Source organism: Tribolium madens, unplaced genomic scaffold (genome assembly GCF_015345945.1).
Source record: "Tribolium madens isolate multiple individuals breed KSU strain unplaced genomic scaffold, Tmad_KSU_1.1 Scaffold_19;HRSCAF=116;Tcas5.2_LG9, whole genome shotgun sequence".
NCBI classification, from domain to species: domain Eukaryota; kingdom Metazoa; phylum Arthropoda; class Insecta; order Coleoptera; family Tenebrionidae; genus Tribolium; species Tribolium madens.
This window is the reverse complement of record NW_025400983.1, coordinates 14,475,885-14,502,178: the sequence shown is the minus strand read 5'-3', so window position 1 is coordinate 14,502,178 and position 26,294 is coordinate 14,475,885. Positions and strand designations below refer to the sequence as shown.

The window sequence follows — 26,294 nt, the reverse complement described above, 5'->3', positions numbered from 1 at the left end:
ACTACTTTAATAATTTTGAAAGTACTCAACCACTTTGAAATAATCCTGTCAGAACAGCTGGTGCCAAGGTGTCGAGGTCAGGTCATCATTTAATGATAAGGCAACGCCTGTAAAAATAAAATGGGGGTGTGTGTAATCCAGTCCATCGGAGTGAGACGTCCACAATCATAATTCGTGAATAATTAAATATAACAGTGATTAACCCCGAATAATTATGCAAATCTATCAACAATAAAATATGTACTTCGAATAGGATTAGTTCAGCTCTGTCCGGGTACGAAAGGGTAGATAAATCGCAGTCCTGGTTTGGGTAGGACTCCAGGAGCCTAGGGAAAACCAGGTTAAGGGTCAACCCTTTGCTCATAGATTCCAACCAGCCCGCTTGCCTCTGGACGTGCAGACATCGAGAGACCACATCGCAGTCCTGACGTTCAATGGTCAACGCTGACCTGTCAGTAACCACTTGCCCTGGGAGTGCAATGAGTACCTTGGTAATATCCTTCCGGACTTCCGGACCCGCATCCAATGGGTCCTTCAACCCCGGCAGTGCAATGGATATTATGATAGCGATACTACGATCCAGTGACCTAAATAAAGGGGCGGCGCCTGGGAGTGCAATGAACACCTTTTTGACCTACCACTCAGCTGCTAATCACACATAGCCCTGAGCGTGCAATGGAGGTCCCGCTAACACCGATGATGGGCTCATTCCAGGATACCTCAACCAAACGGGGCACTGGGAGTGCAATGACCACCTTTTGGCACCCCTCCTCCAGACACTATTCTGCATCTAGACCTGGTTGTGCAATGGGCGCAGGTGCGGTGGCCGCTCCAGAGTGCTAACCCCACAAACAAAACAAAAACCAGACCTGGAGGCCTCACGACGCCGTGACCCTCCAGAGTCCCCTGTTGGACTAGACTCAGCGGTGCAATGGACAGGTAGTATCCCACTGACCCGTCCTGCTCGACGACTAGCCGTGGATAAAGGAGGATAGACAGACTAACAGTTTAGCTCGACATATCGGGGCTCAACTTAATAATATTCATCAATTATCAACAATCAATTCAAATATCAATCTCATAAAATATTATCAACTTCAATATCTTCCAATTAAATACCATCAACTGATTTATAGCGCATCAAATCAACTACAGTTTGATACTCTACTCAATACTCACACAGGTTTCTGATGAATGTTTTCAACAATGATAAATATCAACATCACAGCGATTAAAATAATTATTAAACGACTCACCCTACCGTTGATATGGCAAATATCATAAATCTCTACCTCTTATTGGATTGGAAAACATCACACACCAATAGAACCAAGATTACTCAGTGATAACTCACTCACACAAATGGAACCCAGATTACTCAGTGACAAACTCACCTTTGAATAATAATTTGTAATAAACACTCACACTCGAACTCAAACTACCCCGATGAAGTGTGGGTTAAAACTAATTCTAACTCGACGATTTTTGGAGAATTGGTTCTCACAGTCTAAAAGACAAGTGGTTTCGATCATCGACCACTCGGGGGTGGCTTGACTTGACCCTCGTAAATATTCCAAGTTTTATGGGTTTTCTCAAAAAAACTCTCGAGGTCTGTTTATAAAAACGTATTTAGTAAATTACTCGAWATTAGAAAACGATGTAAGTATCAGGAATAATATTGCAATTCCCTAAAGAAAAGTGAGAAAGAAAAACAAAAAAAAATAAAATAAAAATTACGGTGGAAAACCTTGTCTTACACTGGTATCTTACCTTACTTTTTGGCGCATCCTGTATAGTTACAAACGAGTCCAGTAGACTGCTACTACCAATTAAGAGAATTATTATATCTTCAAGCCGTCGAAAATAGCGTCTTTTTGTATCTTGACAGGGTGTTCAAAACCAGCGCAGCAATTCAATGGTATTTGATAGAGAAATGCCTACACATAAAAGTAAAAATAGTAAAAAATATATGCATTAAAGTTATCGATAAATAACGAATTTTAACTAAATGAGATGTTGCAACATTGTTTAACAATCAAACAACAATTAAAAAAATAGTTTTAAAATCTTACTTACAATTTCTTAGGAAATAAACATTGAAAAACAATAATTATTAAGAACAAAATTTATTAATAATATTAAATGGTTGAGTAGATTTTACAAAAAATGCTCAAAAATTGTGACCATCAGTGTCGATGCAAGATTGAGCTCTTCAAGCAAAATTATTTTGTACTCTTCTCAATATATTGAAATCAACTCGTGATGCACGTTCTTGGACGTGCTCTTGCCACCCCTGATAGTCTTAGATTGTTTCTCTCAATCCCTCAATTATACTGGGTGTTCCGTCTAAACCCCACATTAGAAATATTGAGAGTTGGAATATTCGTATTTATTTGAAAATTGGTACATAGCGATAAACCACTAAGTTCTCCTAAATGAAAATATTTTCAAGATGGCGGCGTTTCCGGTTATACCGGAAGTCGGTCTCAACTTTCTTATTATTAATGGAAGGGTATATATTTTACTGCGTGTTTGGATTAATCGGGTTATTTTAAGGGAGTTTTCATCTGCTTTCCCTATACCTAAATTTAGCCGTTTATGAAATATTTGGAGCTTTTTTAAAAATTTTTGGATCTGCACCTTCCAATTTAAAAATCGGTAACTCTGCCATTTTTTAAGATTTTGAATTCGTTTTTTTTTTTGGCGATTGAAAGAGAAAGCTTAGATCTTTTTTCTGGTGTTTTCAAATTTTGAAAAAAAAAACATATCCCAAAATTTTAAGGTTACTTTTGTAATAATTCAAATACTCATAACTCAATTTTTTCAAATGAAATACCCCAATTTTTATTTTACTAAATGGAAGAAAATTTAATTGTGCATTGATCTGTATTAACATTCCCTATACCTAAATTTAATAATTTTCATGTTTTGGACTTTTTTTTAAGATTACAAAAAAATTATTACTAGCCACACTCGTTTTCACATAGCTTGCTATGTGCAGATCTAAAATTTTTTGAAAAACTCCAAATATTTAAATTTTGGTAGAGGGAAAGGTGATGAAAACTCTCTTAAAATAACCCGATTAATCCAAAAGAGTTGAGACCGACTTCTGGTATAACCGGAAGTGCCGCCATCTTAAAAATATTTTCATTTAGGAGGACTTAATGCATTATGGCTATGTATCAATTTTCAAACAAATATGATTATTCGAACTCCCAATACTTTTAATGTGGGGTTTAGACGGAACACCCTGTATATCCAACCACCTGAACACATTTTTGTCAGGATGCCGTCCATGAGGATAACGTCTCACAGCGGCATTTGCATTATTTTTACACTTTGCCAAAATAAATGCATACGCCAGAACTCGAGCCCTAAGAAAATTTTCAAGTAAGGTAAGATACCAGGAACATGGAAAAAATGTTTAAAAAATTCTATCAGTCAAAACATTTTAATATTTATTTTTTGACATTTTTTGTGTCTATTTAATGATACTGATGATCTGCTATATGTTTTTTTACAATTATTTAGTAAAAGCACAAAAATTGTGCCAATATAAGCTACAAATAACATTGAACAGAATTACAATTTAGGATACAGCTACCTTGTTTCTTCTTTTAATAGCTTATAGCAAAAAAACTTGGAAAATTATTTTTCAAATAAATAAGAGTCAAAATGCAAAATTTAAACCCTCATAACTTCGAAATTTTTATAGATAAATTTTTTTAACATCTTTTCCATGTTCCTGGTATCTAATCTTACATGAAATTTCATTTACGTCTTGATCTAATTTTAATTACGATTTGCATTTGCAATCCAAGTTATCTTATGTTGCTCTGACAGTGCTTTGACAAGCAATTTATGATTTATAAAAAAACTGTTTGCCTACCTTTAATGTTTCATTGTTTCATACATTTTGTATTGGGTTTACACCGAAAAGACTTCTCTTATTTCTTTATCATTCCGCGAGAACTGAATGGCACTAACGATCGTTGTTTGCGCTGATGTCAGAGTGACATAAGATGATAAGTTGGACTCAACTTGCAAATCCTAATTTAAATTGGATCAAGGCCGTAAATGAAATTTGATTTGTGGGTTGCATCGGCAGATCGTCAGGCTCATTATCTTATGTAAATTGCTGTGTATGTGACAAAGCCTGAATAGGAAGGTGTTTTTTGGGGTGTGCATAAAACCTGATTTGTCTTGTAGATACATATGTTTTGTTTGAACAAGGTGTTCAAAAGACAAATACTGTGACCATCTCATTAGTTTTATTCATATTTTATATAAATTATTGTCAGTTCGTTATAAAAATTTCAAAATGCTTTTCGTCAATTTAATTTTGTCGACAAAATCCTGTGTATGCTTTTTAAAAAGTTGTTTTTTCATCGTTACAATATTGATCAAATTGGAAATAAAATTAATATGCGTCTTCTCCCACGTATAACCTTTAGCGATTTATTTGAATTTTTAAAGAAATCTAAATAAAGCGTTTTGCAAGTAGTATTAAAAAGATGAGTAAAAACGACAAAGCGCAGTTTTGAAGGAAGATTTATCGATGATAAATTTATCTCAATTTAAATTTGCAAGTACAAGACTTCAATTTAAATATTCGAAAACGTTATTGCTTTATTTCTCATTTTAAAATGCTGACTTTTTGCCATTAGTAAAATACAACACGTATTCAAAACCCGATTTTCTACAGCACATGCAGTGATTAGAAATAAATCTTTTTTAACTTCTGTTGAGTTTCAGGTTAAAAGTATTTAGTGCTAAACTTTTAATTAATTGCTCAATTAAACTTTACTAGAAAGTATAGTAACGAAAAACGTTTAATCTTTGTACAAACTTTCTTAAAGTAGTTTATTTTACCGGTGTTTAACTTTGCAGAAAAAAAATATCTAGTTAAATGTAGAAAATTTCGTAAGGATTGTCTTTGAAAAAGTTACTTATTACAAGCAAACATTGTCTGTACCTATTGTATTTTAACATATTATAAAGGTAAATCTGTTTTTCATTGAAGTTTGTTAATAGCTATATTTGCGACACTAATACCTTATACTGTTTTTATAGTGCATTTACGCTCACCTCTTATGTTGCTGTTAAAATATGCTTCATCTATAAAGTACGTCGTCAATAGCAACGTTAAGAGTCTATAAAATACGATGATGCATATTTTGTGGCAATTTTGACATTATTTTGAGTTCTGTATAATAATTTCTGAGTTTAGTAAAGTTTTTCATTCAATATTAGTGTTACAAAAAATCTTGAAGACAAGACGAGTTTTATAGTTTTATATCTCAGCCTATTAAATTCGAGCAACCGGAGGGAGCAACCTTTTTAAACTGCCTATAAAACTCTAGTTGTGTTGCCTACATCATTTGCAAATGTTTAGCAGAATACCACGGCAATCCTCATGAAAACTGCCGACCGGTATTAACACATTAGAGTTTTATACAAAGTTTAAAAATCGACTTTAAAAAAGGGTGAGATTTTTGAACTATAAAACTCGTGTCGTCTTCAAGATTTTTTGCAACACTAATATTGAATCAAAAATTTTACGAATACTGAATTCTGAATACTAAATTATTATATAAAAGTAAAAATATGCATCAACGTAACTTATAATATACGTAGCCTTTAACGATGTACTTTATAGATGAAGCATATTTGACAAAATAATTTTGTAAAAGCATAAGGAACATTTTAAAATCTTATTTCTCTGTTTTTTGATAAAACTTTTTTATGTTCTTATTTTTTATCGCTAAACGCTAGAAATCAAGTTTTTTTTTCAATTTCTAGTATAAATGTATTTATAAATGTATAAACATACATTTTTTTATATTTCGAAAATACATGCTCCGACTTGAATTTTTTTTAGGATTTATATTGTTAAGAAAAGAAAAGTAGAATTTTGCACAGTGGTAAAAAAGGAATCTAACAATTTTTTTGTTTTAACTGAGGTTTTAATTATACCCAGAATCAACTAAATCTAAAAATATTTTATTAAAACTTAGTCAACTAGTCAAGTTTATATAAAAAGAAATTTTGTTTTACCTTTTTGAATGGCACTTACGCCATTATAAAATAAAATCCCATTTGAAGCAGCTAGTGGATGGCAGAGTTATGAACTTTTACCCGAATTGCTCTTATCCATAAAAGCACAATTTAAGAACACTACTAGCAATAAAACTCTAGATAAGCGCAAGCAAACAAGTAATTGAATTCCTTTTCGAAAGTTTTATTTATTAGTACGAAACCATTAACAAATTTTAATTTCATTAAAGTGCACTTTGTGATAACGAGCTTTCTTGTAAAAAAAACCAAATCATCTGTAAATTGCGACAAAATTTTCCACTCTCTTTTATAGATAACGCGTCTGAAAGTGCAGAGTACACAATACACCACTTTCGTACGTGACGTAGCACCTGTTTGCAATTCGGTCGCTCTCCACACGTCAAATACACCGAAACCACTCCTATCGCCGGTTTTATGAACGAATATGGGATTAAATTCGAGGATGCGTCGATTCTATATCGGAAGGAATTAATTTATTTGACGAGGATTAAAAGGGAAATTAACTTGTAGGTGATGCAAGATTCTTAATAGGAAAATATCAAGTTGGTTGTTTTCGTATGTCGGAGATTTTAATTACCTTTCTTGAATCTACGTAGTTTCAGGGTTTATTAATGCTGTTTTTACACGATTCAACTACGAGTTTTTCAATCAATAGGAATTCTTGGTCGTTTTATCAACGATGAATGAGTGGACGGTTATCCATTATAGGGGCGTTATAGACAACAGTGCAATCAATTTTAGGCTGAACAATTATGAGAAAAACGTATTTGACATGTTATACGAACTATATCTAGTGTGATTCAAAAAACAAACAAAAATTTTGTACTAACTTTTCTCCACGACCTTTAGTGAATGTAATGATTTCAAAATGATTTTTAGTAAAATAGAAAGTAAAAATTCTCAGTCTTGAGAAACTTGCTTCTTATGTATTTTGCATGTATTTTCATTCTATAACAAGTGACTGAAAGAATATTTTATAATTATGGTCAACGAAATATATAGACTGTTCAAAAAATCGTGCACTTCCTTGTAAGGGAGTAATTGGGTAGCCTCCCAGAGTACTGAAAAAATGTTTAAAAAACTCTATCTGTCAAAAACTTTCGACATTTATTTTTTGACATTTGACATGTTTTTAAGTCTATTTAATGATATGTTTTTTTATAATTATTTACTAAAGGTACAAAAATTTTGTCAATAAAAGCCACAAACAACACTAAACAGAATTACGATTTAGGATACATCTTCTTTGTTTCCTCTTCTAATAGCAAAAAAACTTGGAAAATTATTTTTCCAACAGAAATAAATAGTCATAGTGCAGAATTTAAACTCTCATTACTTCGGAATTTTTAGAGATAGATTTTTTTTAACATTTCTCGTGTTGTCTAGGGCACCACCCGATGACAGTGTCGCGGAAGTGCGCGATTTTTGAACACCCTGTATACATTGTCATGGATTTTAAAACTGTCAGTGTTAGATATGAATGTCAAATAACTTGTTTTGTTCAGGTTTACTTGTTTTTGATTCATACTTTCTGGTCGTAAAGAAAATACAGTCTGTTGCTCGGTTAGAATCAAAATTCGATCTACTCATGGTTCCTCATATCCGCGACAAACGATTCGAGACGTTAGTATATTGAAAACAAGATTACTCTCTTAATATGCAACAGAATTTCATGTATTATACATCAAAATAAAGGTTTTTTAAATCTACAGGCCGATACCTTGAGATTTAAAAAAAAAATCAATTCTTTTAAAAAAAGAACAAAAATGCATAAATGGTGAACTTGAAAATAACTTTACTCAGTCATTTTTCAAGTAATCAATTTTGGTTTTTGTAAGATAATTTAAAAGAATGTTCTATAGGCCGATACGTTGGCCTTTTTTTTAAAAAGTGTTTAGTTTTTGAGATATTGTGATTGATGTAAAAGTCACGATATTTAACGGTAGACCTAAAGATTCGTTTTAGGGTTTTGGTATTTATTACAAAATATTAATTCTTAACAAATTCAACAAACACCATGTAATAAAACACTGTTGTTTTTAAATTATTAATAAATATATTTTGCCCAAAAACGCCTCCTAGTTCATTGCTTTTACCACTAGAGGCATTGCCAGCACCGCTTCTCTGCCCTTGTACCATACCAAGCAAAGGACGGATTATGGTCATGTAATTTTTTTATCATGTAATTAGCATAATAATTTTCAGTTATTATTATTGGAAAACTAGAAGCAGAAACATTTGACGTGAAATGAAAAAACAAGCTAATTTTGTTGGAATTGTACTTCTATCGAATCTCCCGTGTTTAGTAGACCTGACCATTTTTTTTCGAAAAAATGTGTGTCTTGTGGGGATCTAAGATTATTTATTATCTCTGAGAGTTTTAATAAACAGCAACAATAATCAGACAAAATAATTTATTATACAACAAATTTACACCTATTATTAATTAAACAAATTTCGCCACTACAGTAACTAAATCGATTTATCCGTTCTGAAAAACTGTGTTTTGGGTATTGAGTACCTAATATAACCATTTTTCATACTATTTTATTGGGGTCCACAAAGACTTAGCTTGTTTCGAGAGCGTATACAAAACAAATAATTACTTTTAAACAAATGCTCGCCAGAAGTCTAAAAGAAATAGTTTTTTAGCGGGGCAACTATAAAAAAAAATCATTGAAGAAATCGTTTTTTTATTTATCGTTGTTCTTCATAAAAAATGATTCGGCCTATCACAATCTTTTTTTTTATAAGACATAACTATAAATGAAAACTTCGCATTTTTCTACGGTTAGTGGTACTCATAAATGTGGTCAATGGCAAATAATTGTAGTGGAAAACAAGGACACTTTTAAACTAAAAAAACGTAGCTAAAAAATCATAAATGCCCCTCCAAATAATATGAATTTATAGTGCGCATTGTAAATTTGATATTTAGATGTACGTACACGGAATTTTGGACGACTTGTCATTCGGTTGACATAAAATGTAAAACTTTTTTTTGATTGTAGTTTTTATGCTGACAGCTAAATAAAAATGACAATAATTCAAAATAATAATAAACAAATTATAACTATGTTAAAAACGTACTGCAACTGCTGGCATTATTGTATGTATTAGGAAATCGACGCCAAAAATAAATTTCAACTAAAACTTTCAAGTTTTAGATCCAAACGTCAATCATAATGACACTAAAGCGTTGGTTACGTTGATATTTTTTGAACTGACATAACTTGATGTCCAAAATTTTGAGTCCACAATTGCATAAATTTGTAATTTTTTCGATTATAAAAATTTTAATTTATGGAATTGTATGTCTTGTTACCCCACAGAAAAATTTAATTTACATTGAAAATGGAATCTGTCAGCTTTCTAATTAGTAAATATGTACAACCTATCAGGTAGATAGAATAATTATGATTAGATTTTTTTATAAGATCCAAAAGTCAAAACAATATTTAGCTTTCTAAGAAATTTCTGGAGCAACTTCCACAAATTCAAGGCATAAAAATATTAGCGAACTGATCTTTTACTTTTACTACAATTTATTACTCTTACTAACCCAACCCCATAACGCAGGTAAAGACTGAGTTTGGACCCTGCCTAGGGTGTATTGCTGGTTGCTTTTGAAAAAGACTAATAAGTGCTGAAAACCGACTTGCCCGTTCACTCCCGGACAACCTTAACGCTCGCGTTTATCACTCCTATCAAATTTTCATCCTAACCTTGTTACAGAATATACAGGATGCGACAGAACTCGCGCCTCAGAGAAAAGTTTCAAGTAAGATAAGATACCAGGAACATGAAAAAAATATTTAAAAAATTCTATGTCAAAAATTTTGACATTTATTTTTTGACACTTGACATTTTTTTATGTTTATATAATGATACTGATGATCTTGTATATGTTTTTTACAATTATTTAATAAAGTTACAAAAATTTTGCTAATAGAAGCCACAAATAACATTGAACAGAGTTACAATTAGGATACAGCTTTCTTGTTTCCTCTTCTAATAGCCTGTAGCAAAAAAAATTGGAAAATTATTTTTCCAACAGAAATAAATAGTCAAAGTGCAAAATTTAAACTCTCATAATTTCGAAATTTTTATAGATAATTTTTTTAAACATTTTTTTCATGTTCCTAGTAAGATACTAGGAAATGCTAGGTAAGAACCTTATGTCTATTTAATGATAATGATGATCTTGTATATGCATTTTTTATAATTATTAAGTAAAGGTACAAAAATTTTGCCAATAAAAGCCACAAATAACATTAAACAGAGTTACAATTTAGCACACAGCTTTCTTGATTTCTTTTCTAATAGCCTGTAGCAAGAAAACGTGGAAACTTATTTTTCCAACAGAAATAAATAAACATGAGGTTTGATTTAGTGTCCGTGAGGTTATAATGTATTGGTTGTACTTAGGCTTTGAAAATAATCAGAAAATAAATAGTATATTGTATTCCTTGCAAAACGACCTTTCAAACGATGTGTCACTTGTCATACCATTACATTTAAAAAACAAAGTTATAGATGACTGTGCATTTCAGAAAGTAGATAAACAAAAACCATATATCGTATGTCAAATGATGCGCATGGAAAAATAAAAATCGACCTGTTTCAGGATTTTTTTTCAAAAATCGCTTATATTTAAATTATGAATTTTATTCCAGTTAAAAATTCCACTCTGTATAATATTTAAATCGCTCAAAATAGCTTATTATTACAGGTGGTTACAAATCTCCTTCGCTTAGCTCACACGTTTTGTAAATCTGTTTTTTTTTATGCCCAGAAGATAAATAATAAACCGTTCGGTAACGTTTTTATAAATTTACATTTAATTCTTTAATTTAATTTTTTTGTCTTTTGGAATATATTTTTTTAATATCAGTTACAATACCAGTAGTTAAAAATTGTTGAATATTTTTATGAATTATTATCGCTTTATACACATTCATGGTGTTATCAAGGGTAATAATTTTATTTTCATAGCAATCAAGTTATTTTAAAATATTCTCTGCAACCACTCGAGGAACATTCAGTGGAATATTCGCTTGAATTTGCTGCTACTATAGAATACAAAAGTATGCTATTTTATTAGCTAATATTTGAAAAAAGAAAGGTGAATTGAATAGTCCAAAATATTTTTTTAATAGATAAACAGAACTTTAATATTTTTCCATAGCGATTTAAAAAACTGGAGGCTATTTCTTACACTTACTCCAAATATTTTTTGTAATTAGCTGATTATTAATGTGAGCGCTTTCTACGTACACCAACTTGACATTTTAGAGATAACGTAGATATTAAAATATTTAGTTTTACAAAATGAACCATAGTGGCCAAACAGCACTTCAACTTTAATTTGTAAAAGTCAAACCTCGAAAAAATTGGTGAGAATTACTAAAATGTTGGCGAAAAGATTTTATAGAGAACTGCACTATCCAGCGCGATATCCAAATAGACGGAATTTTTAAAACTGCAGTAAACCCATACTGACAGACAGAAATTTGTCAAAAATAAAAATATTATTACTTTGTTTAATTAATTAAAACGAAATATTTTATTTAATATCTACGTTATCTTTGAAATGTAATGTTGATTGCTTAAAAAAAGTTCAGGCTCATTATTACTCGTGAGACACCTGTACACTTTAATATTTTGCGCTAACATAATTAAATCATTCTAAAAATGAATTAAAAGCCACAATTGTCAAAATTGAATTAAAACAATTTAGAAACGAGACCAGAATAATAAGTAAGAGAATAATTTCCACTCCACTAAACTACAATTTCAATTCTAGGTCTAAATCCCTTTTCAATTAATTTTTTAGCTCGTTCGTTAGACTATTTGCTAAAGTTTCGAACATTTCCTCTTCAACACGCCGAAATTCAGGCATAATTAATTCTGTTAAGAATCTCCGAAATCAATTTTCACTTTTTGTTCTAGATGCTGGATTCAAGACGGCCGCTTTAACAAAATCCTGATGGTTCCGGTGGTCATTACCGTATTTCTCAACGTGATATTTCTGGTCAACATTGTCAGAGTTCTCCTAATCAAGTTAAGAAAGGGACCGGCTAATGGCGGATCGGGATCAGGAGCATCCAGAACATCTCTCCAAGCTCTCAGGTAACTTTGTTGAGAAATTATCTTGCAAAATTCGCTTCGTACAATTGAATTAGAATTTTTTTCATCCTTATATTCCCGATTAATTTTCACAGCTTTGCATAATAATGAAGTTTGTAAAAATTGTATTCGTTTTTTCAGAGCTACAATGTTGCTGGTGCCACTGCTGGGCCTGAATTTCCTTTTAACCCCGTTTAGGCCGGAGGCTAACCACCCCTGGGAGTATGTTTATGAAGTTGTTTCAGCGATGACTGCGTCTTTACAGGTCAGTAGTCTTAATTTGTGACATAAGCTGTAATTAATCTGAATACACAATGCGGAAATTCGGACTGACACAACGAAATGCTATTTCCTTAACTAAACACATTTCACTAAATATCAATTCAGCACAAAGTCAGGCCGCTATGGTAAATGGTTATTGTCTTAAAAATTACTCATACCTTTAAGCCATTTTGTCCGGGAAATTATTTAAAGTTGAAAATTATCACTAACCGGAAACCTTTTGACACCAAAAATTTCAGAAAAATACAGAAAATTTAAACTTTGTTGATTACGAATACCTAAAATACTTTGACGAATCTCTGGGTAATTTATTAAAAGAAAATAAAAAAAACTTGTCATCAGAGTAAAAAGATTCAAATTTTTTAACAATCTTACTAAGATGAGTCTGGTAACATACAGAGAAAACTATTTTTTCTCTAAACTGAAGAAAAACAATTACGAAAGCGGAGATTTTTTATAAAAATATCTTAAAAATAGATCTTAATGATTTTACCGAGTTATTGAAATATTTTTTTTAAATATTACGTTGTTGCAAAATTGTACGATTAGTGGTGTAAATGTTGAAGCAAAAAGAAACTTGTATATTTGCAGAGGACTGGAAATAAGAAAGTTGTATTTATCACTAAATATACAATATACAGAGGGTGTTAGCCAGTTGGTAAACTTCATTATTGACCTTTAAATGTTGAAATTGGAAAAAATGTATAAAGTCCATTTTTTTTTTAAACAATTGTCAATGTCAAAATTCCCTCAAAAACCAGACTGTACTACCCTAAAATCTTTTTTTCGGAACAGTTGTAGATTAAACTCTCCCTAGATTAGGTTTGAGGTTATGTTAGTAATTTTCAAATGTCAGAAAAGTTTCAAGTGGAAGCAAATTTTTTACCAAAAGACAAGAAATAAAGACATGGAAACATGCAACTCCTAACCGGGAAAAATTTATTTAATGGGTAATTTAAATTTTTACTCATTTTCAGAATCTGATTCAAAATTTTTAGACCACCAATCGTCTTCAGAATCTGATTCTAAAAGGCCTCTGTTCGTGGCAGCGTAGGTATTCCTGCTAACCGCAACGTCACAGAAATAATTCTAATACCAACCAATTCCATCTTCAACATATTCTGTGCTCTTTAAGTTGTGCCTTTAATTTTAAATTGAAAGGTAATTGCGGCTTCAGTAGCGCAAGCGCCTTCGTAATAAAACGGCTGACATTCAATTGACATTTTACGTTGCCAACGTAATAACATCAAATAACTAGTGGTTGATACCAACATGACAACACTTTGACAATTGTTTAAAAAAAATGGACTTTATAGAAAATGGATAGATACTAATCTAGTGCATCGCCTGAAATTGTTTTCAACTACGCAGCGTGTTCTAAAAATAAGTTACAATACAAATTTATGTTTTTTTAAATGAAACATCATATGTTTCTTGGCATATATTGGATGTAGCTTTTTATTGCTTTTATTAGTTGATTTGGCTTAGTTTTTAAAATAAGTTGTTTTTTTGAATAAAAAGGTACGTTTTTAACAATTTACTACAGAAAAAGTCAGCTAGAATTTTTTTTTACAACTGCAACGAAAGAGTACAACCTTCAAGACTATAACAATTTTTTTGTGTGTTGCATTTCTACAGATAAAGATATGAAGTAGTTTGTTAAAAGTTAAATAACTTAAAAAAATTTAATCGAAGGTTGTTAGGTAAATGACTTTTCCAAAAACATTTACTACACTGGCCGACACGAAATTTTGAACGATTTGTCATTCGACTGACATAAAAATGTAAAACGGGCCTTAGACAACTAACCTCATTTTCAGTTTTTTTAATTTTAGTCCTGATAGCAAAAGAAAAAATGACAAGTCAAAGTAATTTATTGAACTTATGCAGGGTGTCAGAACTCGCACCCCACAGCAAAATTTGAAGTAAGATAAGAAACCAAGAACGTGGAAGAAATGTTTAAAAAATTCTATCTGTCAAAACATTTTGACATTTATTTTTGACATTTGACACATTTTTATGTCTATTTAAAACTGTAAATAATTTTTTTTATAATTATCTAGTGAAGGTACAAAATTTTGCCAATAAAAGCCACAAATAACATTAAATAGAGTTACAATTTAGGACACAGCTTCCTTGTTTCCTATTCTAATAGCCTGTGGCAAAAAAAAAAACTTGAAAAAGTATTTTTCCAATAGAAATAAATAGAGTCAAAGTGCCAAATTTAAACTCTCTAAACTTTTCGAAATTTTTATAGGTAGAATTTTTTCATGTTCTTGGTATCTCACCTTTTTCTCTCCGAATTCATGATGAATTATACAGGGTCGCAAAAAAGTATGGATACAGCTAAATATTTTCAGAACGGTTTAGCAGAGCACATTGAAATTTGGGAAACAGTTTACTTATTTTTTGGTCAAAATTCAGGCGGCAAAGAGCTGACGATAGATAAAAGACAACATTTCCAAGGCTAAAAAATTTACATCTTTTAAATTTTAATTAGTTCGACAACTTTCGATTAATAAATATTATACAATAAGTGAAGAATGTTTAATATCACGAGCGGGTTTAGCGCGAGTGGATTAATTCTTCCAGCAAATAAACAGGTTTAATTCACGTATTGTATATATTTTTTTATTCAATTTTGACGAAATGTACCAAATAAATGTAGGAAAAATTTAAATTAGCCGGTCGGTCTATATAAATCATATAGGATGCGAATCAAATTTCCATGACAACGAGTTGTTTGCTTATTTGCAAAAGTGCGAGAATTGTCACGCGTATGGAAAAAATGGCTGGAATCTGCGATTATAAAGAGGAAAACCAGGTTTTTGTGCCTGAATTGGTCATTCAAGAAGCTTCAGAAGCTATAAATAAAGTGGTGACAGTAAAATCTAAACAATTATACGACAAAGAGTATGGGAATTTTTGTGAATGGAGGAAGCGGAAGAATGCAAAAGGAGTAGACGAGAGAATAATTCTGGCTTATATTTCTGAACAATCTAAAACAATTCAGAAGGAATCGACCTCAAATTCTGAAGCATGTACTTCCGCGTCAATATCAGTGTCAAATCAAAATATGAATTTGCCCATTAATGGTACATATGGTGTAAATTTTAGTGGCGTTACTAATTGTAACATTTATTGTAAATAAAAGTAATTATTGTTATTCATTAAAGTTTTTTTTAGAGAAATAGTGAAATAATTTTTAAATCACTAGTAAATTAAAACGTTTTAATTCACTAGCGAATAATATATTGCTTATACGTGTTACTATGGAGTTAATAATGTCACTTTATAATGTCAAAATTGAATAAAATGAAATATGCATGTGTTACATCACTGAAGTTAGAAAAAAATGCTCTTCTCAAAAATATTAAACTTTACCCTTCTTACCTTAAAAAAATCAAGTTAGCCTTGTATCCCCAGAACAAATGGAGATAGAAGTTTGATAAACATCTGAGGCGATAGAATTTAAATATTTTAAAGCATATACCAAATTTCAATAAGTTTTGATAAATAGTTTTTATAATATTTAACTGTAGCCATGCTTTTTAACGACCCCGTATAATCAACTTTATGTTACAGTTACATTATTCTTTATTTTTACAATAACACAATTTGAATTTCAATATTTATGTCGCCTTTTAATCTCTGGACAAATTCCAAATAAGTAATCATTGGTGATATTACTATGATTGGCTTGGTATCAACAATGCTTATTTTAATGATAAGCATTGTTGCTACAATTAAAATTTAAATTTAATAGTATATTGTTTAACAAATAAAGAAAAGTGCTGGTTTACTATGGAGTGAGAACAGATTGATTCACGAGCGTTAGCGAGCAAATTAAGTTTTCATCATGCTACGCATCTCGGGAAATAAACAACTCCGCTATAAAAAACTTGTTCTCTACCTTGTGATAACATACTATTTTAGAGCCATTAAGTAGGTACTACGTTGTTGATATAGTCAATCACATTTCTTATTTTATAAAATTAACGGCGTGTTAAATTACAGAACAAAAGCCAATATGTAACAAATCTTGAGATAAAGATAAATGAAATACGCGTTCCTACCATTTTTGATAAGCTGCAACAAGTAAAATTATTGCCTTCAACAACTTTAAAGTTGTAGGAACGAATTTCCTCTTCTGACGCAAAATTTTATAACGCCTGACCAAATTGCATATACAGGGCGATTCAGATAAGATAATGAGCCTGACGATCTGGCGATGCAACCCAAAAAACAAATTTCATTTACGCCTTTGATCAAATTTCAATTAGGATTTGCAAGTTGAATCCAAGTTATCATCTTACGCCACTCTGACATCAACGCAGAAAACGATTATTAGTGCCATTCAGTTCTCGCGGAATGATAGAGAAGTCAGAGAAGTCTTTTCGGTGTAAACCCAATACAAAATGTATGAAACAATGAAACATTAAAGGTAGGCAAACAGTTGTTTTATAAATCATAAATTGCTTGTCAAAGCACTATCAGAGCAACATAAGATAACTTGGATTGCAAATGCAAATCGTAATTAAAATTAGATCAAAACGTAAATGAAATTTGTTTTTTGGGTTACATCGCCAGATCGTCAGGCTCATTATCTTATCTGAATCGCCCTGTATGTATTATAACACTGTCTTCTTCCATCAAAATAAATTTTTGAAATCCCATAAATCCTATAATACATGGTAACTCATATCGGAAATTTCTCCATTCGCAGTACATTAAGTATATTGAAAGCCGATCATAATGTAAGTAAAGGCAATAGGAGCGGCTTTAAATTGGATTGGGATCGGTATAGTAAAGGAATAGAGGAGTGAACTGTATAATACACGTACTGATAGATTATTGGGTTAAAACAAAATTCTTATATACAAGGCTATTTCTTTAATATTGGGAAAATTTGCAACTATATATTTTATGTTAAAAATAATGATAATTTGTCAAATCAATAATAATTCTCTATAGCTTCGTTACGTACAGGGTGTTTCACATAACTTTACGAGGCTTGCGCCTAATGCACGCACCAAAATATACAAAAGTCACAGAACACTGGATACAAAAAAATACACATTTAATTACTTAATTTTTGGAAATCCATGACAGTAGTTGTCAAACTAATCACTGTTTCATTATTAGTCATAAACTGCAGTTTTTCAGAAATAATTATTATTTGTTCTATCAAGAGACGGCATGAATATGATTCTAGTTTATCTATCTTAATCACTAACTAACTAAAAACGTCGTAATTTTTGAAAGGATGAACAAACTAGAGAAGATTATCAAATTTTTCAAAATTTTTTATGCTTATTTTTTGTTTTCCAGTTAATGAATTCTTTACCGATTTGTTTATACTTAATTTAAAACTAATTTAATAAATGTGGAAAGACTAACTTTTTAAATTTAAATTCTTAGAATCTCTTTTCAACATTTGTTAACAGCCTTGTTGCTCTCTCTCTCTCTCTCTCTCTCTCTATTTGCGTAAGGTTGGTACACTATTTATCTCACTTCAACAAATTGTGAGAAGAAACAGTAATGGCCCGAGAATTGATTCCTGACGCACCTCATACTGTATCCTCTCCCGATCTGATGTTTGACCGTTGAAATACGTCAGTTGATACCTATTGCTGTAGTGCCATGTTACTTATACCTACCATATTAATTTCTCTAGTTTTTGTATTAATATGTATCGGGAAACACAATCAAAGGCTTTGGAAAGGTCGCAGAAAATACTTCCAGTGTACAGGGTGCTGCATTTTAGATATCCGAATAGGGAATCTCCGAAACTAAGATGTTTAGACAAAAACAACTAATACATACTGGGGCTCATTTTTTGAGAAAATAATATTGGTTAAAACCGCATCACGCGAACGTCTTTTGTTTTCGACTTACAGACAAAAGTTGAAATTTTGGGGAAATTGCCACCCCTTTTAGCGTGTTTCAGTTATTTATAACCAATCAAATGTTATGTAACATTGTTGAGCAGACTAATATTTATGCTCAACAGAATCAAAATGAAAACGGAAAACCATATATAAAAACAACTCTTGAGGAAATGCGAGTCTTTCTTGGGATAAACTTACTAATGGGTATAAAAAGGTATCCTAGCTACAGAGATCACTGGAGTTCTGCACCAGATTTACATGATCCTTATATCAGCAAACTAATGACACTTCAGAGGTTTGGGTGACTTTTATCCAACTTACATCTAAATGATAATTCTAAAATGCCACCTCGTGGAGAACATGATTACGATAAACTTTATAAAATACGACCATTTCTGAATTCTGTGAAAGAAAAGTGTGGGTGTTGTCTGCCGAAACTGGATATTGCTATAATTTTGAATTATACACGGGAAAATGTGAAAATAATTTAGAGAAGAGTTTAGGTGCTAGGGTAGTACAAACGTTGGCAACAGGTCTTACTTATAAAAACCATAAAATATACCTCGACAATTATTTTACTTCTACCAAATTTATGGAAGATCTTCTCAAAGTCAAATTATATGCTTGTGGAACCATAAACTCTAACCGAAAAAATTTGCCAAATTTTTGTATAGATAAATGTCTCAAGCGGGGTGATTACGAATGGTTTTCAGCAGCATCGGGACTTTCTGTTTTAAAATGGAAAGATAGAAGATGTGTTCACATGATCACAAACTATTTGGATCCAAGACATGCAAGCATGGTTGAAAGACGAGAAAAGAATGGAACAATTATTAAAGTGGTATGTCCTGAAATTGTACAAAATTACAACAAAAACATGAATTTTGTTGATAAATTTGATCAGCTGAAGGCTACATATTCGATTGACAGAAAAAGTTATAAATGGTGGCACAGATTTTTTTTTTAATTTCCTTGATACTTGCATCGTAAACTCATTTATATTGTATAAATTGCTGGATGTACCACTTATGACAATGAAGAATTTTCGTAGACAAATAATAGAAGAACTAGTGCCACAGAAGTCTTACAAATAAATTGTCATCAAAAGTTGTAAGAGATGAAAGAATAAAAATAAAAAATCATAAAAGACTGCAACCAGATGGTCTGAGGTTGTCAGAAAATGCACATCAGCCAGCAAGGATAACCAGTCGTCGTCGATGTGCATTATGTAGCACCAAACAACAAGAGACTAGAAGTAACTGGCAGTGTGTAACTTGTCGAGTGTCTCTCTGTTTAGGAAAAAAGAAAAATTGCTTTCAAGCATATCATAACAAAAAATAATAACTTTTGTTAGATATCGTATGTGTTATTCAGTTTGCTTTTGTTTTTATTATTTGTTGTTGTTATTTTTTTTGTTCATTATAATACTATTTTATTTTCTTAATTTATTTCTTATATACCTATTATGTCACTAAAAAGTAATAGAAAATGACTATTTCATACTAAAAATTCTTTGAAATTTTCAAAAATGTACGAGATTTTATGAGGGGTTCATGAAGTTAATGAAATTACCGGAGAAAGTAGAAAAAATCTGAAATCTAAAATAATTGGTCATACACCGATGAAACTGTCTTTAGTGTTATTTTAATACTTATTAAAAACAAAGAAATATTATTAGTCTCCAATAAATTGATTTACGATTTATTTTGTATTTTTTTCATTACTTAGTACTTAGAAAACTCTTTCGTTAGTGACACTGGTTGAATAATATAGTTTAAAACCTTATAGTTGAAGATGTAACATTTGTTCATGGCCAACTGCGAACAAAAATCAAAGAATTTTTTGCTAAAAATGTAGTATAATAATTTGTTACAAATATATATTTTTAGATAAGAAAAAAACAAGCTTTTTAAAAATGACATAGACATCTATGGTTCCCATATAAACAAAAACTCCCATAAACAAACAACTGAAAAAAATTGTTAACTACATTATTAAATTCTACGTAAAAAAGTGCCTGTATAATGTCTTTATTTCAAATCTGTGTCTTCTACAATAACGAAGATATGAATTTTTTCAGATTTCACTAAAATGTCAATTTTTGTCTATAAGTCAAAAACAAAAGACGATAGCGGGATGCGGTTTTAACCAATATTATTTTCTCAAAAAATGAGCCCCAGAATGTATTACTCGTTTTTGGCTAAACCTCTTAGTTTCGGAGATTCCCTATTCGGACATCCAAAATGCAGCACCCTGTATTTATTGTCCTCAATACCCTGTGTTATAATGTTTATAAGTTTTTGAACAGCTTGAACAGTTGACTTACCACGTCTTAACCCAAACTGAAGATGGGACAGTGATAGCGCAGAGCGCCACCTGTCGGTGTGTGGGGAATCCAGACCTCTAAACACCGGGGGGCTGGGAATTTGCAAAGCAAATCTCCCGAAAAACGCCCACCGGGAGAGGTAAACCGACATCAGCCAAAACAGCTACTCCTCGGGCAAATACCCCGCGAGGTCTGGATTCCCCACACACCGACAGGTGGCGCTCTGCGCTATCACTGTCCCATCTTCACCGGCGTAGTCGCTTTAAGACTCCCGAGGCCACATCACACATCGAGCTACACTGCACTGATGAGCCCCAAAAGGGCGAAACCGGTCTGCAGTTTGCTCGATGTATGATGTTGTGCCTCTTTTTCACATTAACCCAAACTGGTTATTAACTAGAATGAGTTTTTCAGCAAAAACTGTTCATTGGTTAAATAAGACTTTTTCAAAAAATTTTAAAATTGTTGGAACAATTAAAATTGGTCTATAAGTTTGTTCCTCGTTTGCATCCCCTTTTTTAAGAAGTGGTATTACTTTTGAATTTTTTAGATAGGTAGGGAAGACTGATGTTCTTATACATTCATTTATTAATTTAGTTAAAGGGATAATAAGTAAATTAATATGTTTTTTTATTAAGTTTATACTGATCTCGTTAAAATGTTTGGACTCACCACCATTTTTCATATCTTTAATAATGTCACGCATTTCAATAAAATAAATTTATTTAAAATAAAATGCCGCTTGAATTTTTTTACAGTTTGATAATACTGTTAGGTTATTGATATTGTTGTTGGGAGGTGACATATTATCAAAAATTCGTCTGGGAATATTAGTGAAATAAGTATTTAACATATTACACGTTAAGTTTGATTTCACTTGTGTTTTAGAATTTCCGCGTTTAGTGTTAATTAAGCACCATGCACCTTTTGAAAAATTTGAGTGACTTGTCAAGTATTTTGTATGAGCTTGTTTTTTGCCTCATTAATTTTAGTTCTATAAAAAGTTTTATATTTGAGATAATATTGTGTAAGTATTTTATTCGGGGGTTGATTTTGTTTCATTTCGTGCAAAAAATTTAGATGATTCCTGATGTTTTTTAGTTCAATATTAAACCAGTTAATTTTATATAGTGGCTTAGTTTTGCTAATACATTTACTTCTCAGAGGAAAAGCCTTTTTAATGTTATTATTCAAGATTCTAATAAAATTTTCAAATTTATCGGCAGTATCTATGTTAGGAGAGTCAATAAAGGACCAGTTAATATTATCGAGAAGACTATACAGCTTACACATGCCTATCTGAGTAACAGGTCGAAAGATGATCGTTTTATCACTTTCATCATTTCGTTTTTTTTTAAAATAGATGTCTATAGCCTTGTGGTCGGAAAGGTTGTAAGTAAATACATTAGTTTTATATAGGCATTCCAAATTCGTTATCACGTTATCCAAGCAGTTGTCAAGACGCGTGCTGACAGTGATATTTGCTTTTAATCCAAATGAGGTGATAAAATCCTGGAATTGTAAACTCTGAATTATGTTTTTGTTGAAATGGATGTTAAAATCGCCCAAAATAACTACTTGACGATTTAAAATTTTTAAAGAAGAAAATATTTTATTCAAATTTTTAATGAAATTCTCAAAATTACCCAATAGACTTTGATAAACCGAGAAAATAAATATGTTGGATGTGCGTATGCAGACGATTTCACAGTCCAGTTCTCTACTAGATTTAGAAATGTCAATTTTTTCAAAAGAGATTCAATATTTTGCCAGAATTACTGTACCCTCATGTTCATTTAAATGTCTGCCAAAACCTGAAGCGAGTTTAAAATCTGCAATATTTAACATTTCAATTTCAATATAATCTAACCAATGCTCAGTTACACGGATTATAGTATATGTTTCCATGACGCTAAGTGACCCTTAATACACACCTTAACAAGCCGTGACTTTTATGCGTATTAGTGACGTTGCCAATAGCAACTGTCACATTAGTCACGGGCTGAAGTTAGCTTTCTGTAATTCTAATAATTTTTCGGGTGTGAATCTGGCTGCACGAAACGAAAATGTTGGGGGAAACGAGTTGTGATACGTGTAGCAAATTTTTGGTCGACTGTAATTTAAATTTTGCCCTCAAGAAAAATATTACTTATTGCTAACTTCACCGAGGTGCTTTCTGTTAGTTGTCATTTAGACGGGGAAAATGAATGAAAATGAAATGATGATGTTTTTATTGGAATTTGCACTCCACCCGAGATTACTGAAGCAGCGGCCTCGGCAACTGCTAATTTGCTGCCGGAAAAAACAAAAAGTCAGTACGAACGTATATATAAACTTTTCCAAGATTGGCGTCAAGAAATTAAATAATTTTTTTTATCTGAGAATGTGCTGCTTGTATATTCTCAAGATCTTTCGAAAAGGATGAAACCGTCTTCTTTGTGGACTCAATGTTGCGGATGACGCTTAAGAGGCCGCGGGAGCAAAATCTCTTATGGGAGTTCCAATGTAAATGTCTACCTCTGTATTTCAAAAACTACTGAAGATATTTTTATGAATTTGGTAGCATGTGAAAAAGAATATTTTTTTCTACATTTTGACTGTTTTAAAATTGCGATACGTTATCTACAAATTGTAATAAAGGTAGAGAAAGTTTGAATAAAAGTGCGCATATTAAAAACACACATTTTAAGACGTTTATTCAAACTTTTAAAACAGTCAAAATGTAGATTGTTGTATATTAAGGTGACAATTTCAAGTCCGGTAAAAAATATTTATAAATAACACCTCTACAGAGGTAGGACGATTTGGAATCGAAAATCGAGTGAGCACAAGATTATTTACAACCCCCACATAAAATGTAACCGCAAACAATGAGACCCAAATTTACAACCACACCCGCCGACAAGCTGATGACATGAATTTCTAAAAGAAGATTTTAGAGATTTTTAAAATTGCTTTACAATTTAATTTTTAAAAAATGGAGTCGAAATTGGAGAAATTTTACATTTTTACTTCTGGAAATAATTGATCCAAGAGCGTCCAGAAGTATGCCACTAAGGAAGATTCAATTAAATTAATTAATAAAAATTTTTACAAAATAAATAGTTATTTATTATAGAATCTTTGAGAACAATTTAGCGTCGAGGCGTCAGCCGAGACGCTAATATACTCGAAAAGACAATGAAAATTTTATTGTCGTGTACAATATAAAATTTTATTCAATCCTCACTAATTTTGTAGTCAATTTGGTCGATATTTATAAATGTCAAAGTAAAATTCAACAATGAAATCTAATGTCAAAGATCGTTAGCAACTAACAATCGCAGATATACAATAATTGATGTATTTTTTGTCATCTAGACGATAAAATTTCATTTTAACATAGAGGATTGAATAAAAATTATTTCCTTTGATTTTTATTTATTTGTTATTATTTATAACCAAGGTGATATAACCTCCTTATAAGTATACTAAATTATCTACGATAATATTAAAAGAATCCTAATAAAACATTAAAAGTATAAAATTATATTTGCGAGTCCGACAAAAAAATCGTCTAGTTAAAATTTCAAAATCAAAAATAAAAGTGGACTGCGGCGCTTTTTTGAACTTTTACAACTAGCGAAATATAGACTGTTATTTCCAAGTCGATAACTTCAAGAGGTAATCCAAAATTAAATAATTCGCAATCAGGTAGCAATATTACAACAATGCTAATAAAACATTAGAGAGAATTTATACCTGAAAGCACCACAACAAAACCGTCTCCGTAAAGTTTCGATATCTTACAGATAACTAGCGTGCGGCAATTTGGGTGTTGTAAATTATGTTTTTCCACTAAACTGTCGTTTATGACTGCTACCGATCCCAGCTTGACAGCTGAACCAGTGTTGTAAAATTCTGAAGGCCAAGTTTGCTCCGGACGGGCCTTAACCTAAAAAACAATGTTGACATGAGAAAATATCCCAAATTGTGTGCGTTGCTGAAGGGTAAATCTGATGGTTATAAATCTAAAAAGTCGAAAACAGCAAGTTAAAGAATTCTTATCGTCTGCTCCTGGTAAGGAATACCTATTTTATAAAATTTTTAAAATTAAACTTAAAATTTTAATAAACATTTTGTTGTGTTGTGTAGTTTTTTATTCTTGTTTTCAAAAAGACATTAAAAATATTTTTGAGTAAAATAAAAAAAATTATAATAATACTGTTTTTTTTTCTGAACAAATATTCAGGGTGGTCCAGAAGTCTGGTAACGATTTCATTCTAGCGAAACTATCAATATTTTATTTCCAATATCGATTGGACGACTTGTGTATCCATTTTCAACTAATGCAATTGAATTTTCGATTCAAAAGTCTTAATTACTTTACAAATGTCATAAAATTATTTTAACTTTAAATCATTACACCGTGGAGAAAGTGCTACCAATAGAAGAAAAATAAATTCCCTAGCCGGAGAAAATTTAACAATAAATAAATTTGTTTTAATTGAAAAATGTTGTCGGCTGAAAAAGTTTTGTGTATCACACGGCCAGAAACTGTTTTGCAAGTGCTTGCACTTGTGAAGATTCGGCTAAGGCCTCGTCTCCACAAACCGTGCTCGCACTTGCAAAATGACAGGCCTAGTAATACAAATAACTATTATGCATTTTATAAATGTACAAAAAAATATATTGAAAATGTTGTAATTTATGTTGTAATTCAATTTTGTGCTCCGGCCTATAATGGGTGGATCGTTATTAAAGTTATTAAACCCTTAAGGCTCTAGGGTACCGAATGAACTGTTCAGATTTGGTGTACTGTAAGTTGCATACTCTATTTAGATTTTTATTCTGTGACAGCTGTCAATCATCCGACCTTCTCTACCTGGTGCGTGGTCCCTTTAGTCATAAAATGGAAATAAAGTAAACAAACAGAATTTCACCATCCATGAGTTTCTCTTATTTCAGAGATTCAGATTCTAGCTCAGTAGAAAGAAAGGTTCATTTTTCTCTTGATTTTGGACTTAGAATAATTTTTTGACAATAATGTCACTTTGACAAATGAGTTTTCGCAAGTTAAATAAAAAAAAAGTGTGGGAAAAAAATAATTTTGATAAATAGCAACTCAAAGAAATAGCTTTAAGATAAAAAACAAAGTCATTTTTAACAAAAACTATCATTATTTATTAAATAATTAAAAAAAAAAAAATTATCTTTCATTTTACGCCAAAACTGCAAAGGAGAAACATTTTTCGCTTCACCTGAAACGAGCAAAATCAAGAGAAAAATGACTTTTTTTTTTGGTTCATTATTAGTCATTATGCTCAGATAAACCAGGTGCTCATACCAACCCAGTTCCAGAAAATTTTGAAAAACAAGGTTTAGTGGTGGGTTTTGCTAAATTTTAGGGTGGTGGTAGGGACTGATATATTGAAAACGTACAATTTTATAACTTGTTTACTTTTTGACTCTTTGCAGTTTGCTAGTGGCTCTCTTCCACCGCAGTGCTTTGAAATTTTCTTATCACTTGTTGTTGAAAACGTTGTATTGAAATTATGGGTAATAATTCTAAACAATTTCTTTAAAAAAAAAAAGAAAAATTCGAAAAT

General features: G+C 31.3%; 1 protein-coding gene across 2 annotated transcripts in view; it reads left to right on the top strand.

Moving 5' to 3' along the window:
• LOC123012145 (calcitonin gene-related peptide type 1 receptor) overlaps positions 1 to 26,294 on the top strand; it is a 159,825-nt gene that overhangs the window by 80,182 nt on the left and 53,349 nt on the right. For both annotated transcript variants that reach the window (XM_044409974.1, XM_044409967.1), the window contains exons 8-9: positions 12,031 to 12,210; positions 12,349 to 12,472. In XM_044409974.1, coding sequence (XP_044265909.1) covers positions 12,031 to 12,210; positions 12,349 to 12,472 — 304 coding nt within the window. The remainder of the gene's footprint in view (positions 1 to 12,030; positions 12,211 to 12,348; positions 12,473 to 26,294) is intronic.